The sequence below is a fragment of the Cydia amplana genome, chromosome Z, assembly GCF_948474715.1.
Source record: "Cydia amplana chromosome Z, ilCydAmpl1.1, whole genome shotgun sequence".
Lineage (NCBI taxonomy): Eukaryota > Metazoa > Arthropoda > Insecta > Lepidoptera > Tortricidae > Cydia > Cydia amplana.
In genome coordinates, this window is record NC_086096.1 from 27,454,435 (window position 1) to 27,476,305 (window position 21,871).

General features: G+C 36.7%; 1 protein-coding gene across 1 annotated transcript; it reads right to left on the minus strand.

Moving 5' to 3' along the window:
• Positions 1-754: 754 nt before the first annotated feature.
• Positions 755-16,047, minus strand: LOC134660670 (uncharacterized). The gene is made up of 3 exons (XM_063516446.1): positions 14,003-16,047; positions 1,478-2,241; positions 755-1,050 (listed from the first exon to the last, which is right to left on the minus strand). The coding sequence occupies exons 1-3, from the start codon at positions 15,151-15,153 to the stop codon at positions 755-757; spliced, it is 2,211 nt and encodes a 736-aa protein (XP_063372516.1). The 5' UTR covers positions 15,154-16,047.
• Between the last annotated feature and the right edge of the window lie 5,824 nt (positions 16,048-21,871).

Consider the following 21,871-nt stretch of genomic DNA (forward strand, 5'->3'; position numbering starts at 1 on the left):
TATATACAAATGCTAAGGTAGTAATGCGCTAGGTGCACGACTGGTGCTGCCCTCATTTTGACTTTCTACGTTAAATCTTATGGAGTAAAATTAGTTCAAGCGGCTGCCGCTAGTACTAATGTCAGACATTCCATAAGATTACCTGTGTTTGTGACGATCAGCGCCACTTCCCCCTCCACCGACTGCGCACCTTGCCAAGGGTCGGTCATAGAGAAATATAGTAAGACAAGAGTGCTCACTCCATACATCAGTTAGACTATTAATTTCAGTGTCTACATCTAGCATCGAGTAGCGGAACTATCAGTACTGCTACTTGACAATAGATGTAGCACCGACCGGAAAGTCTTATCTCAACAGCATAAGTAGGTAAGTACCTACTTCTATTTCCTTTACTTTTCTGATTCGAATTCATATCTTTTTATTTATCTTATACCTTTAAACGAGCAATTCTTGTTTATTTATTTATATGTATATTTTTAGCGATGGCCAGGATTTAAATAAAAATATTAAAAACAAATCGACTTATTTATTTAAATTTCCACAACTATGATCCTTAATATTAAAGTAATCTTAGTAATTAACAACAAAATTACACAAATCTACAAATGTACAGAACTGACAAAGGCTTCCGTAAATAACCCTTACTCAATGTCGCTGGTGCAGAAAAAGACCGGTCTGAGGTGAGCTCCCGCTTATAAAGGCTTGTGAGAGGGGCGGCGGCGGTGACGTAGCATGACGTCGTACGCAACCGTCATTATCTCCTTTTACGGCCTCTCCTGACACGTGGTCGCCCTCGACCACATGGTCGTCTAGGCTCCTGCGTTTTAGCGTCACGAACGTCATTGTCGCCGTTGTCTATACGTCTGGCGGAGCTCTCTATTGCGTGACTGGCAGATGGTAGCTGGTGGCTCGTGCATTCTACGGCTTGGCTCTCCTGGCTGTTAGGTTCAGGAGGCGCGGGCGCGGCGCTAGGAGTTGGACCCGGCTGACTCCCATCGGCAGGTGGGCTGATAGTTTCAGAGATCGTGCCAGATGCAGTATCCTCGTCACCTGGAATTGATAACAAAATAAATTAAAAGACAGTTCATTAATAAACTTGAAAGACAGAGGCACCTAGTTTGCATGTCATGAACGGATAGAGGCACCTAGTTTGCTTATCCAATAATACTGTCTCTTATGGGTAGAGGCACCTAGTTAGCTTAACCCTTTGTTCTATAAATTTGGGCAGGTGTTATAAACGCCGTGGCCCTTATATATTAAGGACATAGGCACCTAGTTAGCATATCCATACACAACCAAATACGGACAGAGGCACAGAGTTAGCGTGACCTGTAACGCAAGCAGTCAAAAGCTACTTACGTATGACGCGGTTTACGGACAGAGGCACCGAGTTAGCATGTCTATCTACGTAGCACCAAATACAGAGGCCCCTTGTTTGCATGTACAAGCTACATAGAATGGAATTTCATGTACTCACTGTCAAAGAAGGCACCACACGACTCGGGGGTCCATTCTCCGCGCCATATAACCATATGCTCAGCGGCGGCTTGTGTAGTTTTGCCGTAGGAGCCACCAATCAGTCGCAGGTTGTAGCGACCGTTAGGCAGCACTCTCGTGACGCGGTAAGGCCCACGCATCCCGGAGTCGAGCTTGCCAGTCATCTGCGAAGTTTTAATTACAAAAACCATATCATTTAATTTAAATATACGCTCCGCCCGGCGATTTTTATTTACATGTTCGTCTTGCTTTCGTTGATTTTCATTTAACAATTCAGTGGCGCGTTGTCTTTGTAACTCTCTAAGGCCTTCACGGTTTGGTTGCGTGTTATCAAGAGCTACGTCGCGAATAAGGGTCCTTATTAACGGTGTCGTACCCTCAATACCGACCAGCAATTGTAAAGGGGAAGTTTGAATAGTTTTCTGCTTTGTGCTGTTAACAACAAGTTGAAGCCTCCAAAGGCTAGTAGACCACAGACTATTTTTTGTGGCCTCTACGCGAAGCATGTTAAGCACAGTTCTACAATATCGCTCCACTTGTCCATTCTCACCGTGCATTTGAGGAGTTATAAAATGTATGCTAGACCCTATACTTTTTACCCAACCTTGAAACAGAGAGCTTTCAAACATACGACCCTTATCGCAAACTATAAGTTTGGGTGTACCAAACAAAGAGATTGCGTTACAAAAACAATTTTGCAACTCATTCTGTCGGATCGACAGTTCGGGTTCAGGCGGAACAAATCTACGGAAGACGCCACATCTGTTCTTATCAATCTAATATCATCCTCCTTGGACAATAACCAAAAATGTATTGGCGTCTTCCTAGATCTTGCTAAAGCATTTGATACTGTGTCTATACCAATTTTACTTCGCAAACTTCAAAATCTGGGCGTGCATGGAGTCCCATTGTCGTGGTTCGCAAGTTACTTGACGGGAAGAATGCAACTTGTCAGGGTAGGATCGTTTAAAAGTTCTACTGAACAGGTTAAATTCGGAGTTCCGCAAGGAAGTATTCTTGGCCCCACTCTTTTTACGATATACATGAATGACGTCCTCAATCTCAAAATTCCAAATGCTGAAATTCTGTGCTATGCAGACGATACGGTAATACTTTTTAATGATACATGCTGGAAAGACGCAGTCACCACAACAGAAAGGGGCATGCAAATAGCATCTAACTGGTTCCGTGCCAATCTCCTAACCCTGAACTGCAACAAGACTAAGTTCCTCTGTTTTCACAAAACCGCCTCGTCACAACCATCTTTCAACCCTACAATAAAAATCCACTCATGTACTGACTTTCCCACAAACCCCTGCAGCTGTAATTCTATTGAGAAAACTAATGTTATAAAATATCTTGGTCTTTTAGTTGACGAAAACCTGAACTTTAAACACCATATTCATAATCTCTCCGGAAGAATCAGAAAGTCAATATATATATTCAAAAAACTCCGTAATTCAGCAGATGAATCCCTATTAAAAATGATTTACACTGCGCTTTGTCAGTCTGTGATCAGCTACTGTATTACAGTTTGGGGAAGTGCAGCAAAGACTTGTATGTTGGAAATCGAAAGGGCCCAACGCTCCGTTCTAAAAGTGATGCTCAAAAAATCCTATCGGTTTCCAACCTCTGATCTCTACGCCCAAGCTCAAGTTTTAACCGTCCGACAGCTTTTCATACACAAAATCTGTTTATACACACACAAAGTCTCTAAAACACTGCCTTTATATAACACCTTAGTTAAAAAACGCATTTTCAATCTACCAATTCCCGAAGTACGTTCCTCATTTGGAAAACGTTTTGGAGATCGCATCAGAGTGACAACTTACAATTCCATACTTAAACAGTGTAACCTTAGATCTAGCACCACCATAGAAGCAAAAAATCTCTTATTTAAATTCTTAAGTTCTCTTAGCTATGCCGAGACAGAAGCTATGTTAGATAGTGTACTTTAAAATTAATGTATACATAAGTACTTAACTATATATAATATAGTTTACTTTCTTTGTGATGCAATATGATTGTTAGTTATAAGTTTATTTTGCCAAAAGCTGGACTTTATGTTAGTAACTATCATTCTGTTGGTTAAAATGTATTCCTGGTACACCGCGACACAGGCGAAGCCTAGTGCGGAGACCCCGCCACACTCTGTAATTTGTATTTTTGGAAATAAAGATTATTATTATTATTATTATTATTATTATTATTTGCGTCTTGTTTAATCATTGGGTAAAGCAAACAATATTTTGAAAATGCATCGACTATTAATAAAACATACTTAAAACCGTTTGACTCTGGCAATATACCTAATGCATCAACGTGTATGGTATTAAAAGGAACATCGGGCTTATGCCACGAAGAGATCGGTTGATGTGGAGCTCTAGGTATTTTCTTTGATGACAAACATATCAAACAATGTGCTATGTATTTTTTAACAAAAGCGCGTAATCCAGGAAACCAAAAGTGTCGCAAAATGAGATCCGTAGTTTTATCGATCCCAATATGATCATGTTGATCGTGAAAGATACGTAATAAACTCAACCTGTGACCCTTAGGTATAAAACACAGTAACCTGGATTCCTCGCCAGTAGGAGAGTACTTATAATATAACAGATCATTTTCCACAACGTAACGAGACGCGTCAAGTTCATTATTGTTAACTTTGTCAATCAAATCGCGGGTTTCCTCGTCCGCGGATTGAGCAATTTGTGCCCAGTTTTTTGGTTTATTTATGTGGCAGACATCTACAGGATTTCGACTTAGATAATCAGCGTGTTGCATCATTACTCCCTTTCGGTATTCTATCGTAAAATTGAAATCCTGCATATATATCCACCACCTCGCCACACGTGGTAGGAGATCCTTCTTTCGTTCTGTCAATTTTAATGCATTGCAATCTGGGCCCCTATTCGACATGTGCAACTGTCAGATTTCGCGTCATTTGAAATTCAACTGATGAAGTTCATTTGAAGTTCATCAAGTGCTGAAGTTCATTTGGTACAAACAATAATTTAACAAAAAACAACTTTGTTTTATTATTACTTTAAGGTTTATAATGGTTTGGTTTGGTTGTCACCTAACTGTGGATTGCTAATGTCAAATTTTGACAAGTAATGATTCCAAAGGTAGACTTGGTTCTCTATGACCTTCGGCACCATCTTGGAGTTTTTGACGTGCGAAAGGGTAATTTATAGCAAAGAGTAAAACTTTTTTTTTCAGTACGTAAGTTTACATGAATTAATGACATCTTGTGAGCGATAGACCAACGAATGCGCTGTAGGCGATGCGGCGGCGAGTAGTGGAACTTACGTGACAATTTCCATCAATCAAAAAGGGACTACATTGCTGATGGTCGATAAAGGCTATTAATAATTGAATTTTAACAGCAAGAATGCCTTATTGACAAGCGATCTTTTTGTTGAACCCACACCTACACGTCAAATAATGCTTGCTCCACACATTCTCCTATAAACGCTCAAAATTGTAAAAAAATGAAACAATTTACTCATCACCTCTCTCAACTCAAGCTGCCTATTTCTAAACCACGTTAATAAACCACAAGTTGTACCTTAAGAGCCTCCTGTTGGAGCTGAGATTTAAATATTTTAGGTAAGTATACCCGTCTCGCTAACGGAAGCGGCACCTAAAACTAATGCGATAAGGACAAGGTGAAAAATCCTGCGTAAAAATCTCAAATATCGAGGTCGAGTACGAAACCTCCTGTTTCCTGTTTACTTTTAACTGTTTCCTCCTCCAAAACTTAACCAATCGTAACCAAATTTGGAAATCTAAATGATTATGAAATTATCTGTGTCGGACCGTTTTGCTTTTTTGGCTAATTGATATCAGTTTTGAATACCACGCCTCTCATTGCGGCATAGTCAATTAGGCCATTTTGGCCATTTTTGAAGGGCTCTAGCGCCTTAAAAAACAAAAATATCAAAAAAAGCAAAACGGTCCGACACAGATATTGACAATATTAATCTGTGTTAAAAAAATCATTGCTCTAGCTTCAAAACCCACGGAGGAAACAGTCGAGTACGTTTGTATGGAGAAATGACCACTCCTGTTGGCTCTTAACACATTTCGTAAACCACATATTCAGAAAAGTCCGTATTTTATTACTAAGTGGAACATGAATAGCTTGTATTACTTTTTTGGCATAAAAGTAATCTAAATTAGTCAAAATATTTTGACTAAATATTGCGCTACTGCTACCTACTATATAGGTACCTACTACCTTAGTAACTTGGTAACTTTGTCAGTCACCAACTATTTTGATGCTACCTACAAAGAGCATCAAAATAGTTGGTGACTGACAGGTCAGGCTTCGGTCTTGGTAAGTAATATAGTCAAATACAGTAGGTCATAAGACCTAACATTACTACCAAGACCTAAAAGTACCTATTGTTTAATATGTATCTACTCAGAGATGATTTTTAATTAAAGGAGATTAAATACATATATGTTATTCAACTACAAATAAAAAAATTAGATCTATTTCAGTTTACACATTTTTTTTCGTTTAATTTTAATAAAACATTAAAGTTTTTAAGCATTCAACTTTATTTAATTTTCTTCACTTTATTATTTTCTGATATTTAAGTAGGTATGGTGTTTCAGGTTGGTAACAGGAAATAAGAAAACCACACCTCTCCAAAAACTCTGCTGGTGATTCACATCTGTAAGTTTAAATATGAAACATGATAAAAACACTTAAATTAAAAACTTAATGTCTGGGAGACCGAGTTTTGCTCGGGAAACATATAATAACCCAAAAATGCGCGTTTTCCCAGAGATAAAACCTAGCTGGATCGATTTTGCGCCCCCGTAAACCTCCATATAGCAAATTTCATCTAAATCCGTTTAGAGCCGTTCCCGAGATCCCCGAAATATATATACATATAAATAAATAAATAAATTTACAAGAATTGCTCGTTTAAAGGTATTAAAAACTTATAAATAAATTATTAGCCCTGGTAGTGAGTGTAGTGACCTACCAAGTGCGGTAGGGTGCCCTTCTGCAGGCTGCCCGCTTGCCCCGCTGGATAAGAATGCTGATCCGCATCATCAAAAGCATACAGATATAAAGCGCTTTGACAGCTCCTCATAGAGGCAACGCGCGCTAGGCCGCACGCCATAAATCTAAGCTAAAGTCTTAAATTCGAGATCATGAACATGAAATATTGTTCGCTATAATATTAAAATCATAGGTATTAGACCTATGATTTTACTATTATAGCGAAAAGTTAGCAGGAGACGGCCGTGCCGTGGTCGTGATAGGTACATGCGTGGACCAGACAAGCAAACCCTGAATTATGTCCCTACCTATTTTACTATACCTTTGTTCACCATTATGTTCACCTATGTATATTTACTCTTCTTTCCAAGATAATCATCTTTTTCAAAATGTAACCCGTATAATCGGGCTGTATAATTGCCTCAATTTTTTTTACACAAAGTTGTATTTAATCTTAATTCGATAATTAATGATGTTTTACATATTTATCATATACTATTTTGCAAATTTTTCTTGGATATTACGTTATTTCGATTGACGTGTTTATTATTTTCGTTACTATGACAGCGTTTTTTTTTTCTTTTTTGGCATTTACTACAGTAGCCAGTGTCATGTCGATATAAAAACACTTTAAAAATGGAAAGGTTGAGTCCTCAATACAGTGACATTATAACTCAAACAAGAACCATCCAAAGGGGGGTCGGGGAAATTTCGTTATCTGCCTCTCTATCACTCTTGCATATACGAGCGAAATTTAATGGTGGCAGATAACGAAATTGGTTTCGCGGCAGGCCCTCTTTAAACAAACCGCCTTGATTCATCAATGTTATATTTATTAGGAACAAACGTTGACTGCCGACTGTTCTATATATTATACTACTCTTTGCTGCCCACTTCTAGCGCTGGCGGTACACCGCGAAAATCAGTAAAATGCTGCAAATGGTGTTAAAGGTCTGAAAATCGGTACGATTGATCTTTAGGACATTTGAAACAATTTGACCCGAAGCGCCAACAAATAAAAAAAACGAGAGGAGTTATGACGTCATGTTTTTTTGTATGAAATAAAAAAAAATGTTTAGAAACCTATCGTGTATGGTATTAAACGAAAGGGCTTTCTGAGCCAATGCTAAAAATATATCACATAGTTACATTTCAGTCATTTTGTTTAAATTATAATAAAAATAGTTTTCAAAACATACCAAGTTTGGGCTTCTCCAGATACAATACCATAATTTTTTTTTTGTAAAATATACCTCAAATTATCCCTAATTTCCTCATATCTAACCCTAATAAAGCAATTTTGAAATTATTTACATTTAGGTTTTTTTTTTAATTTTTCAATTTTACAAAGTGTAATAATAGCCCTGCCGAATTACTCAATACGAGTAATAATGTCATTCGGGTAAAATAAGAGTATTGAAACTTGCTTTTTCTACTCCCGTACTTTTATTTGTCATTTAAAGGGTCGTGCACACACCTTTAAACCCCTAACTTATAGTTATCAACACAAGTCTTTAGTCTATTCCCCAAAAAAAATATTTGTGCATACACGCAGTATCTTTTTGGCACTTTTACAATACTTCGTGTAATCACCACTTAAAAAATATTGTATGGAATACATTGTTTCCAATCTAATTTTAATTGTCATTTCTGACAGATGAGTAAACCATATACATGTTTTGGTTAATGGTACGATTATTTTCATCTTTATAGGGCTGTATCTCCTAAACCGTGCGTCGTAGCACAAAAATAATCAAATTTTCGTTCCCCTTTGAAACTCCTAAGTAATATTTAGAAAACACAAAAACAAAAAAATAAAGATTTTTTTTTATAGGGTTGTATCTTCTAAACCGTGCGTCGTAGCGCAAAAATATTAAAATGTTCATTCCTCTGTAAGAAACCCTAATTAATATTTAAAAAAAACACAAAAAAGAGATTAAAAAACACAAAAAAAAAACTTTATAATGCTGTATCTCCTAAACCGTGCGTCGTAGCGCAAAAATAATCAAATTTTCGTTCCCCTTTAAGAAACCCCTAAGTAAGATTTAAAAAACACAAAAAAAGAAAAAAAAAGAAAAAAAAAGAAAAAGAGGAAGAAAAATATTTATAGGGCTGTATCTCCTAAACCGTGCGTCGTAGCGCAAAAATAATAAAATTTTCGTTCCCCTTAAGAATCCCACGCACTGAACAACCTATCACATTAGGACATGAAACAATCATCATCATCCATTTTTATTATTATTTCATTGCATTTCACAGTAAGTGCTTGGTCGTAGAAAAAGTATTGTATGCAACGTTGTTTAACTGAGTCAAAAAATACTAGTGGCGTCTTTATTAACAATTTTCGGTTGTTGTTTGTTGTTATTGTTACTCACGCCACTCGCCTTTTTTGACCTCTCTTAAACAACAGTTGCATAAAATACTATTACATGTTCCTTTGGTAATATCTAAGCTTTAAGTAAGAAAAAGTTCTGATGAGTGGGGGGCGGAGAACTCGGGAAAGGGGGGACGTTAAAGGTGAGTTTTTTCAGTTAATTCTTTCTTAATTATTACATAGACAATTTTTACTACGACTTATAGATTCCGAGATATAAGCGACTTTCTGAAAAAAACCGTTATATATTAATTTTATGCTTTCTTTTTAAATATTTAATTGAGAGATTCATAGATCACACTATGTAAAATTGAAAAATAAAAAAAAAAACCTAAATGTATATAATTTCAAAATTGCTTTATTAGGGTTAGATATGAGGATATTAGGTATAAGATTAGAGGTATATTTTACAAAAAAAAAATTGCCGTATTGTATCTGGAGAAACCCAAACTTAATTGGTATGTTTTGAAAATTATTTATATTATAATAAAAAAAAAATACTGAAATGTAATGATGTGATATATGTTTGGAATCGGCTCAGAAAGCCCTTTCGTTTAATACCAAACACGATAGGTTTTTAAACAATATTTTTTTATTCCTTACAAAAAAAGATGACGTCATAACTCCTCTCGTTTTCTTTTTATTTGTTGGTGCTTCGGGTCAAATTGTTTCAAATGTTCTACAGATCAATCGTACCGATTTTCATACCTTTAACATCATTTGCAGCATTTTACTGAATTTCTCGGTGTACCGCCAGCGCTATATAGGTATACTTGGTCAACCAGATCTTGACAGTAGAAAAAGGAGCCAATTTTGAAAAATGTAGGCGCGAAGGGATATCGTCCCATGGAAGATTTGAATTTCGTGCCTTTTTTTACTGACAAGATTTGGTTGACCAGCTATATACATATTATACTACTCTTTGCCTACGCCTTTGTTTTAAACTTTTTTTTAACAAGTTTTCACAGACAATTAAAAATTTGACATAGACACATCAAGGCGGTTTGTTTACAAAGGGGCCTATCGGGAAGTGCGAAAATCGAAACTCAGCTATTTGCCTCTTTATCGCTCGAATATGCAAGAGTGATAGAGAGGTTAGATAACAAAATTTCTAATTTCTGACTGTATTTTTCTTTAAATATTTTCAAATATAATTAAGTTGCGTTGTTTTATCACAAAGTTAAAAAGACTTAAAAGACCACTGTCTGTATCATCACCATCAGATCAGCTCGATGGTAACCATAAAAATATTGTATTGTCACCCATATTACATATTATGTACTTATGTAAATTTTCAGCTTCATTGAACACCCGAGAAGTGGGTCAAATCTAGACACGCGGTAGCGTGTCCAGCCAAGTTCAAAGAAAAAGGAACTGGCGACGCCTTGGAGGATACAACTAAACGGAGTAGCCATTAACAGGCTTTCCCCTCTGTCGAAAATAGGCGGCCAACGGTCATACACAATGTATGGACTGACGTTTATCTGACATGGCTATTTTTACGTTACGCATACATTTGACGTTCCCCTCCCCCGCAAAAATCGGCAGACTGTTTTGTACAGAAAATTACAGACATGGCGTCTCCGTTTGATTATATCCTCCAAGGGCGACGCAGCAACCGTGTGTAATATTACACGAACCATTTCGAGCTACTTTTGACCCCTTCACAACTTGAAACCTACTTAACCTACACACATGAAATTTGGCACATGTATTCAAGTCCCTTAGCTTGTTCAAAATACACTATTTCATAAACATAGCTCAAACAGTTATTGATAAATTAACCTTTAAAAACCGGCATTTTTGTGACTGACTGACATATAGATCAAAAACCTAACCCACTTCCAGGTGACCTAGAAACTTGAAATTTGGCATCAAGGTAGACTATTAGGTGTATATAGAAGGAAAAATGTGAAAATTGGAAATGATTGATATTTTGATGGAAAAAAAAAAATTAATACTTATAGACCAAAAACCTAACCCACTTCTAGATCACTTAGAAACTTGATATTTGGCATCAAAGTCGACTATTAGGTGCATATAGAAGGAAAAATGTGAAAACTGGAAATTATTGATATTTCGAAGGAAAAAAAATAATTAATACTTATAGACCAAAAACCTAACCCACTTCTAGATGACTTAGAAACTTGATATTTGGCATCAAGGTAGACTATTAGGTGCATATAGAGGGAAAAATCTGAAAACTGGAAATTATTGATATATCGATGGAAAAAAAAATACTTATAGACCAAAAACCTAACCCACTTCTAGATTACTTAGAAACTTGATATTTGGAATGAAAGTAGACTATAAGGCGTATACAAAAGAAAAAATGTGAAACTGAAACTTTTTGACAATTAACCGCGCGTTAGCGAGGGTCTCCTTTTCAGCTTAGGCAAACTGCTTTCATGATGAATACTATAGTAATTTCTGTACAAAAAGTAATGATATCCCAACAAAAACATAAATGTGAAATGAGAGCCAAGTTCAATATTGAGAATATGTGTCGTTGTTAACTCGCCGACAAAAGAATTGAGATCTATATGGGTGCCAAGTTCTGTGCTGTGTAGAAAATCCTGAGATTATAAAGGATTTGTCTTGGCTAGTTTTTACGTATAGGCATATAGGTAATATATATTTTTCTGTTAGTTTTTCAAAAACTTGGTTTGTTGTTAAAAACTAGCCAAGACAAATCCTTTATAATTTCAGGATTTTCTACACAGCACAGAACTTGGCACCCATATAGATCTCAATTCTTTTGTCGGCGAGTCAACAACGACACGTATTCTCAATATTGAACTTGGCTCTCATTTCACATTTATGTTTTTGTTGGGATTTAATTTGCATGATTTGATTGGAACCACATTGGAACAGACAGACAACCAACGGGACAGATGAAACTAAGTAAAAGCTTGAAAAAATGTGGCTTTTTCAATTTCTATTGCAACTTCAGATGAAAACGGGGTTTCTATTGTTTCCCAGATAGTTTTAAGCCATAATGTATTGTTTGCTCGAATTTTCGTTAGTCATAATTCATTTGGTTCAGAAACGCGTCACTTTTCAGGATTGCCATAAAACAAATCTAACCTAACCTAACCTATCTATAGGATAACCTAACTAAAATCTTGAAATGTTAACGGTTTCAGTTTTATGAGTAATGATAATATGACAAACAATACATTATGACTTAAAACTTTATGGGAAACAACGGGACCCCATGAAAACGTCCTTATTGAAGCATAAGGACCCTTAATTTATGGAAAGCCACATATAACAACCAATTCGAGGCTACTAGGTGGCAAAATACGACTCAATACGAGTAGGTAGGTCAAATACACGAGAGTAAGGATTTATATTTGGCCAAATATTCTTGTGACAAAGTTATTCTTCCTCGCGTTATCTCGATTTTGCCACGGATCATGAGAACCTATTGTTCGCTTGACAATTAATCTCAAGGATTGGCGTAGGCACTAGTTTTTCCGAAAGCAACTGCCATCTGACCTTCCAACCCAGAGGGTAAACTAGGCCTTATTGGGATCTGTTAGGCTGTTAAAGTTTAAAGTTACCTACTCGTAAGTCTCGTAACACAACATATAAGTTTCACATAACAAAATTACTTACATATATATATATATATATATATATATATATTTTTTTTTTATGTACCTAAACATATTACTTTTCTAAAAAAAGGACTGAAATCTAGTGCTGCGAAGAAACGGTATTTTTGTTCGGCTTTTTTGTTGCTATTTTGGCATATGGATACATGGTAGAAGAAGTAAGTATGGAATCCTCCTCCGTTTTGCGTGGTCCGACGCACCTGGCCGGGTTTTCGCGATTTTCCGTCAATGTCTGTCAATACCTTATTTCTTACGAACACCTAAAATAATAAGTTTAAAATTAATCTCAATGTCTCCAGTTTGCTGTTCATTCAAACTGACAAAATCCAAATTTCTGAGGCAATATACAACCGCTGTCTTATATAAGCCATTAAAATTCATCATGAATAACCCCACGTTGCGTTGTTATAAATTTAATTAAATAAATAATTATTGTATTTAATTTATAACACATGTTTTCTAAAAGGCATTGTTTTCACACGAAATTCATGGGTTTATCATAATACATTTATAACAACTAATTAGGCATAGCGTCCAATTTAGAATATGACACAGGCACTAGTTCTTACGAATTTTACCTTAATTTATTAATCAAAGGACCTGAGGTAAAAGTGAGAAGAGGTTAATAAGCAGATGCACCAGCTAGTCGCCGACGCTCCGCTTCCCCCGGGATTAGCCCTTAAGCCTGCACCTAACAGACTGGCTCATAGGGGGCTATGAGCTTGCTGTTGCGTCAATTTTCATTTTTAGAAAAAAAACTAGTCTACTAACTACTAACAACACAATAAATGCTTATTTTGCCGCATTCTTCACTATCTCTCCCTATTTCACTGCCATCTAACCCAGAGGACAAAAATATAGCTTATTGTGGCTACTGGCTACTCCGTCTTCCTCATGACTCATGATATTTTACTTCACCATAAAGTAATTGGTGTAATATCAAATGATATTTTTCACACAAGTTACAAGAAGTTCATTGCTAAGAGCCGGGGTTAGGACCCACGACGATTGGTTTAAAATTTAAACTTTATATATAATTTGTTACCTAGTAATTATACTAAATCTGTTTTCTTTTTGACATTTAGTGGTATATGTATTGCTGTATGTTTATTGTCAAGTTTTTTTTATTTCTGGACAATTGTCATATATTCGTTTTCATGATAGATCTACACCAACGCAACTGCATGTCATGTTCTTGCGGTTTATTTTTATAACGCCAAGATCGAAATTTGACTGTTAACTCCATCTTGCGTCGAGTAGGGGAATCAAAAAACTATAGAAAATAGAAATGCAGTTTACTCTATGCCATAGAATCCCCTTTTAAATGTCATAAATCCAAACATGGCGGCCATACCAATAGACAACCAAGTCTAGCGATGAAATGATTTGTTTACATGAGATTCACTGACAGGTGACACACTTTACCTATTCGACAACCCATGATTGTTCAGATTCAAATGAACTTCAACATGCGACGTCAAAAGTGGCATGTCGAATAAGGCCCCTGTTATTATTTTGAAAGGAACTCCTAGCAAGTAATGGCGGAAATGTTGTAAAGCTTTCACGACAGCGAGGGTTTCCAGCTCATATGAGTGATATTTAGGTTCGGCGCCTTGAGTAGTCTTACTAAAGTAGGCCACCACACGCCTACGGTTATCATTATGTATTTGAATCAGTACTCCGCCGTATCCAACCGAACTCGCATCTGTGTGAAGTTCCGTTGGCAGCGAAGGATCGAATACTGCGAGCACGGGCTCATTAGTAAGACACTCAATTAAATATTTTCGAGCCTCGACCTGTTCCTCACCCCATATGAACGGAACCCCTTTCTTCGTCAATCTAGCTATGCAAGCCGTCTTAGCTGCATAATCGGGTATATATCGCCGGAAGTAACCGGCTAGCCCAAGCAATTGTCGTATTTGACGTACGTTTGTAGGCACAGGAGAGTCAATCAGGGCTTTTACTTTTCTTTCGCTCGGCCTAACCTGACCATGTGATATCCTACGACCTAAATACTCTACTTCTGTAGCGACAAAGGTACTCTTCTTTAAGTTAATCGAAAACCCGGCGGAAGTCAACGTTTCAAGAGTTTCACGTAAGTTATCAAGTGCCTCGTCAACGGTTGAGGCTAAAATTAAAACGTCATCTATGTACGTCAAAACTTTACCCGCGTCAATAAGTGGCTTCAGCGTCTTTGTTATTATTCGCTGGTAAACAACAGGCGCATTAGAAAGGCCATACGGGACCTTTAGATATTCAAAGTGGCCTTCGGGCGTTACAAAACCTGATTTTGGGATCGAATCGCCATCCAGTGCTATCTGATGGAAGCCAGTGGCCATATCTAAACAACTAAAGTATTTGCTTTTGCCAAGACGGTCTATATGGTCCTCGATAAGAGGCAGTGGAAAGCGATCTTTCACCGTAATGGCATTTAACGCACGGTAATCTACGCACATACGGTCTTTTCCGTCGCGTTTTTTAACAAGAAGTATCGGGCTAGCGTACGGTGATTGTGACTCGCGAATAATACCTTTGTCTAATAGATCACGAACTATCTCGCGCACTTTAGATTTCTCATCGATAGACATTTTGTACGGTCTATAATTAATAGGAGTGTTACTTGTCAATTCAATGTGCATCTCGCCCGTAGTAACAGTTGTATGGGCCGTGCCCTCAATCAAATGGTCTTTGAAATCATTAATAATTGTAAATAATTTCTCACGATCGCTCCCGGTAAGCGGACTATTGATATCGCTTTCGGTAAGCGAACTATTGGTCGGTTGTTGCTCACTGGATTGCACATGTAACACGTCCTTTTTACCGCTAGTATTAGAAACCTGAGTAACGTAATGTTCACCATTTAATCGAATGTATGCTATTCCCTCGCCGTTCAAAGCATCCGTCCCAATTATCACAGGCACACTAATACACTCAGGGGGCACAAGCAATAAATCAACATTCAACGCGTAATCACTAAATTCAACTAGGAATGTTACATAACCAGTGCAAACGATACTACCGCCTATGCCGCGCAAAACTTGATAAGTGGGTAGTACAGTGTGTTCAAAATGTTTAAGCACGGACCTACTGATTAACGAGAAGCGAGACCCACTGTCAATCAAAACATCTGTAGGTATGCCTTGTATAACCGCCGTTGTTATATCACTGTCGTCCGGACTACCCGTTAATTCTCGACAAAAATTTACATTGTTTTTATTCCGCGATTCTGATCGCTTCTTAGCAAAACATACTGTGTCGTCATGACCCGGTTTCTTACAAAATGAACATATGTTCGCGTTACCATTAGACGAGGTGGCAGAAGGCTTTTTCTCGTCTTTGTTGGGGTTTGCGTCAGGCTGTTTAAGTCGTTTAGGGCAAAAACGTTGCGGGTGGCCTATTTCAAAACATGAATAACATTTTAATTCACGATTGGGCGTATTAAAAGTGCGACCGCGTTTCCGGTTATTTGTTTCAATCTGCCTACTGCGTGATGGACGTGTGGATGATTGCGCAATATTTGAATTAGGTTTTGTATAAATCATTGATATAGTATAAAGAACTGGATACCCAATCAGCCGCCAAAAATGGCCCCACAAAAGTGATGTCAAAACAGATCATGCATTACTTTTTCGTTTAGTCTTGTTTGAAACGCTCAAATGTGAAGTTGTCAACAATTACGAAATGTGCCGTTAAAATATGTAAAAATAACAATGATAAAGCAAGGAAAAAGGATGGAATGTATTTCTTTCGGTTAGTTCTTTGGATAGCATTATATAATTTATGTAATCTGGTGGTAATTTTATGGTTTTGAATAAATTAATTTGTTAGTACCAAAGAAGGGATGTCAAGGAACAAAATTCTAATGAGTCGATGTGAGGTCAATATTTTTTTTTTTTTTTATATGGAATTCATAAGAAATAATATTATGTTTAAATTGAAGATTTCCAAGAAAACCTATGCGACGTGCTAAGTGGACTGCTATTTAATTATAGCAAGAGATAGGGGTGATGCAGTTTTAAACAAGGCAAAACGGCACTTGTGTGTTCGGCCCATTTCCCTGTTTCCGACATATACACCACCAATAAGGGCTTATATCGACTAACTGTAAATGCTAAACCTGTCGGAACACAGTGACAACCACAGGATTTTTTTTATAAAGTATAGGTAGACTTCCATCAGGTAAAAATCCAATCAGTATCTAAATTTCCCCGTGCACCCGTGCTATGAGTAAATGTAGATCTTAAATACACAGTTATTTAATAAGTAGAATTTATTTCAAGGAAATTAGTATTTAAAGACGTATACTTACGAATTAAAAATTTAACTTGTTTGAATTTGAACCACGAATTAATTTTATTTGAGCTCCCGATTAAATTAAATTTGTTTTATTTATTACTTCAATTGGTTTTCCTGTACAGTAATACATATTAAAGTTTACCAAAGTGACTCCATTCATTCATTAGTCTCGTTTGACGTTGTTTGACGTAAATACGTTACGTTTAGTGCCATCGGACTAAATTTTTTAACAGTGTTGGTACTTATGTTTGCAAATTTGACACTTAATGCTTACGACATTAAGCTCTTTTCTGTACGAAACATTTATCTTGACTCAAAATTTACGTAAGCGTTTTTATCATCAATGCAAATGGTGCGAAACGTCATTGGGATCCACATTTCTTGACGTTTTTGTTCTGCTTTGTGTGTCTATTTCTTTTATATTAAGTCAGTGGTATAAATAGAAAGAAACTCGACTAGATCTTTGGGCAATAATTGAGCGTTAGTCGCGGCAGCACGAATCTGAGCGTCAGTTATACCTCGTATAACAATAGCAACCGTTAACTCGTCGCTTAATCCTTTTACTATGTTCAATCTGAGTAATGAACGTCTTGCATATTCTGCATACGTGGTATAACTGTCGGAATTTGTTGACATGACGCTAAATAAAATATTAGCAACATCGATTCTTCGCGAGCACAATGGTTTAAATTCGAGTTTGAAGTTCGTCCACGAACGATCGTTGGTAACCCACTCGTTAAGCCAACTACGAGCGTCCCCTTTCAAACAGTTAGATATCCTAGAAAGGCACTCGTTGTCATCCCAACGATTGATATCACGAGCTCTCTCAACTTCTTCACACCAAGAATCGATGTCATGCAAACTTGGATCAAAATTTGAAATATAATAATGGTTGGATCTTACTTTTGTCAATGCGGTAAGGGCTCCAATAAGCCGGTCAGTAGCATCAGGTGCGGCAGTAGAACTCGCATTTGGTTCTCCGACGGTGCTAGCACTTGATCCAGGTAGTACCGACGGAGCCTGCGAGCTGGATCCGGGAGCAGCGATGTCCAGGCTGCTGGCCGCGTCCACGTGGCTAGCGTCCTGCTCCACGTGGTTGGCGACGCCATTGGCCGGGCTCGGGACTACCGGCGCGCTGCCCTCAAGCGCGTGAAGGCGCGCTAATATATCGCCAAGCTGCTCCTGGAGGCCGTCCGTTCCTGGAACTGATTGATTAGTCTGCCTACTCCTACCCCTATTACGAGTGGATCTTTCGGCCATTGTTCTTTTTTTTTTTTTTTATCTCAAATGTTCGCTGTTTATCAAAAACTACGATAGGCGATAGGCACTATCCCATTTCTGATTTTAGCGATGGCCAGGATTTAAATAAAAATATTAAAAACAAATCGACTTATTTATTTAAATTTCCACAACTATGATCCTTAATATTAAAGTAATCTTAGTAATTAACAACAAAATTACACAAATCTACAAATGTACAGAACTGACAAAGGCTTCCGTAAATAACCCTTACTCAATGTCGCTGGTGCAGAAAAAGACCGGTCTGAGGTGAGCTCCCGCTTATAAAGGCTTGTGAGAGGGGCGGCGGCGGTGACGTAGCATGACGTCGTACGCAACCGTCATTATCTCCTTTTAATATATATTTCGGGGATCTCGGAAACGGCTCTGATTTCGATTAAATTTGCTATATGGGGGTTTTCGGGGGCGAAATATCGATCTAGCTTGGTATTATCTCTAGGAAAACGCGCATTTTCGAGTTTTTATATGTTTTCCGAGCTTTGCTCGGTCTCCCAGATATTTTTATATTAATTGAGTACTTACCTATTTATTTATGTAAGTAAGAATGCATTCTTTTATTGTTGTATTCAAAACGTGCATTTTATTAATTTTAGTGATTGTAGGTACACTTTTGCTTTTGTTTGTCATTCATTGTTACTTCTGTTCCACTAATTTCTTCAAAGGTTAACTGGAAGAGATCTCATACAGGGATAAGTTCGCCTTTGCTATATTTAATTCACTCTGTAACTGTGTTTCTCGTGTTGCTATTTCTATGTACAATAAAGTGTATAGGTAGGTACATACTGTAGTTAGTCCAACTGGAGGGAGATGCAGGGTACTCGGATAGATAATAGGACCCGAGAAATAGTGTAGTCTAAAACGCGTTTTACCCCCAGGTTCGGATAAAGTACCTATTATTTATTACCTTACTTTGCTGCACTTTATTCCTTGAAAATAAGGTTGTTTTTGTGTTGATTACATGTTTAGGCCACGAGTGAAAGGGGATAAAATAAAGCCACATTTATTCTAATAATTAAAATATATATATTTTCAAGACACGCAAAATTCATTCTAAACGTATTGAGGTATAATATTTCAGGCAATAGTCTACCAGGTGTAGCACTAGCATGACGGTATTTTACAGTAGTATTAATTAACATTTTTTGATAAAGATTTCTTTTACTTTCTCTGTACCATTTTTTGTCTGGGTGGGTAAGTCTAAATACATTTAAATTTCAATAAGAAGTATAGTATACAGTAATAATATTAAGTTTAGTTTGCTATAGAGAGCTCGGGGTTGCAATTATTGCAACAATGCTATATTTATTCAATTTTGTGATGTGTTAGCTTCACTGCTAATACAGGTAATTTTGATTATATTATGACAATCGAAACGATTATATTTGTAACATATTAACGAAAACACTTTTATAATATAATCTTTAATATCTATACTTGACAAAATCAATTTATTTGGAACACATTCTGGACCTTTTTCTCATTACAATATAAAATAACTTTATCTATTCTAACACGATTCTCAGTAAAATATAACAAACACGCTCATCCAACATTAAACATATAAATAATAATCTAGAAAAATAATAAATAAAAATATGAATATCACAATAGAATAACTGCCAGCTATTTATTAAATCCAGTAATGCCTCTTTAACACAACAATAATGATTCATTGAGAACATTGAGATTGAAAGAGGATTTATTAAAATATGAGATATGAATGAAATCACGCATTCGAGCTGACAGTGCCGGTAAACTGCTGTGATATTGAGTCCACCGCGACCGACCGGCGCGGCGCGGCGCGACGCGGCGCAGCGCGGCGGACACGCGCGCAGTACAACATCTTTGATCGTCACGTTGCAACCTTAAAACTACTGGTAACCATTCAATCGAACAAATCATTGCTTCAGCGGCTCAAGCTTATACTACATACTACTAACTCCAAATCGAGAAATATTCGCCACATTTTGGACCAAGATTGATAGTATTGATACACACCATATCGTTAGTAGAATAGTAACCATATAGGGTGTAGTGCTAATAAAATGTGCTTGTATTATAGGCTAATCCATCGCGTTCTCGGTTTAATTTGAGAACAGTCTTGCTTAAACGGGATGTGTAAAGTATAACCGGAAATATAGTTACATATAGGTAACAATATAATAATCATAATGCTCCAAATGATACATTTTAAAACAAAGCCGTTGACCAAACAATGTACTTATAAAACGTGTGCCGGTGGACACGCGCTTTATGGAGTTCACCCCTACGTTCCTAAGTATTTCTACACAGGAGACATATTTTCAAAAACAATAATTGCCCACATATAGTTATTGACGACAAATCAATATTTGGGAACATCAAAAATATTTATTTACAAAATCAACCTTTTCTTAAATTACAACTAATCATATATTTAAAATCTTTACATTCGTACGGTATAGTGTATTATGAAATTATATATGTAGTTATTAATCTATATATGTCTAGATACATAACAATTGTTTGATTTTTCAGACATCATTAATTTATTATTTTATCATAATATCAAACGGGGTTACCTACTAATAAGCACAATGAAATCAATATTCGTTATGTTTAAAATCAAGTTTCCAATTATGTAATGAAAATTATATACATAATTTAATCAGTAAATAATATGCTACGTACACAATACACATAATATCTAAAAATGAATCTATTATATAACATAAAAATAAAAATTAACTATTGCAATCAACAAACATCTGAATCATGACATTAATGAAACTGGTGACACACAGCGGCGTGGCAACCAGATCACCACCCGGTCGAACATACGATTAGGTACCTACTAGGTATGAGGGGGCACCAAAGTGCAGTGCACTTTTGGAATATGGTTGAAATAGTTACGGTTGATTAGAATGATGAGGCTTTATTACGTGGCATGTAAATAAATCGATACAATCGATTAAAATATTACATGGATATTGATCGCGGCCTTATTACAAAGTGGTACCGCCGTCGGAATGCTGCAAATATGTACCTAATAGTGACGAAAATTAGCACAATCATAATTGTTTTTTTTACAGACCGGGTCTACGTAAGGGCACACGCTTAAATATTTACACTAACAAAAAAGTAGACATACCTAATAATAGCTCTATAATTGGATTCTTTTTTGAGTACAGCATGCATGCAGGGTGTGTATTAAGTTATGTGTATTCGAATAATTCTGAGTCAATTCGGAATGTCAGGCATAATTCCAACAGAACAGAGTACTTTTTTTGGGAATCATCTGACACTTGGACATTAATAATTAAATTATTGATTTTTCTGTCCAGCCGTACTACGGGTGTGTTTATTATTGGGGTTTTGTGGGCCTTTGATTGTCGCTTCGACCAGGCTATGATCTATTGTGACAGCCCTTTAAAGTTCACTACTAATGCCCGTTGAATCTAGGAAATTCCAGATTCTTTGGGCTGTGTGTTATCTGTTACCAGAAATTTGTCTGGTTGGCATACCGGCTACAACGCACAAAACTATTTTAAGAATAATTCAATAAGGCTTGGCTGTACAGATGTAGTGATCAATCCTTTGCCATGCTACTTCAGTCAACCTCAGTACTTTTTGTACTGAGACTGACTAAAATAGCATAACACGTTCGTGCGTTTCGGTGAAAATACGATGGCAAAGTAAAGGAACTAAAGGATTATTTACTACATCTGTAAAACGATTTACATAAACATTTGCAATTCATTTATTATAAAGGAACAAAACGGA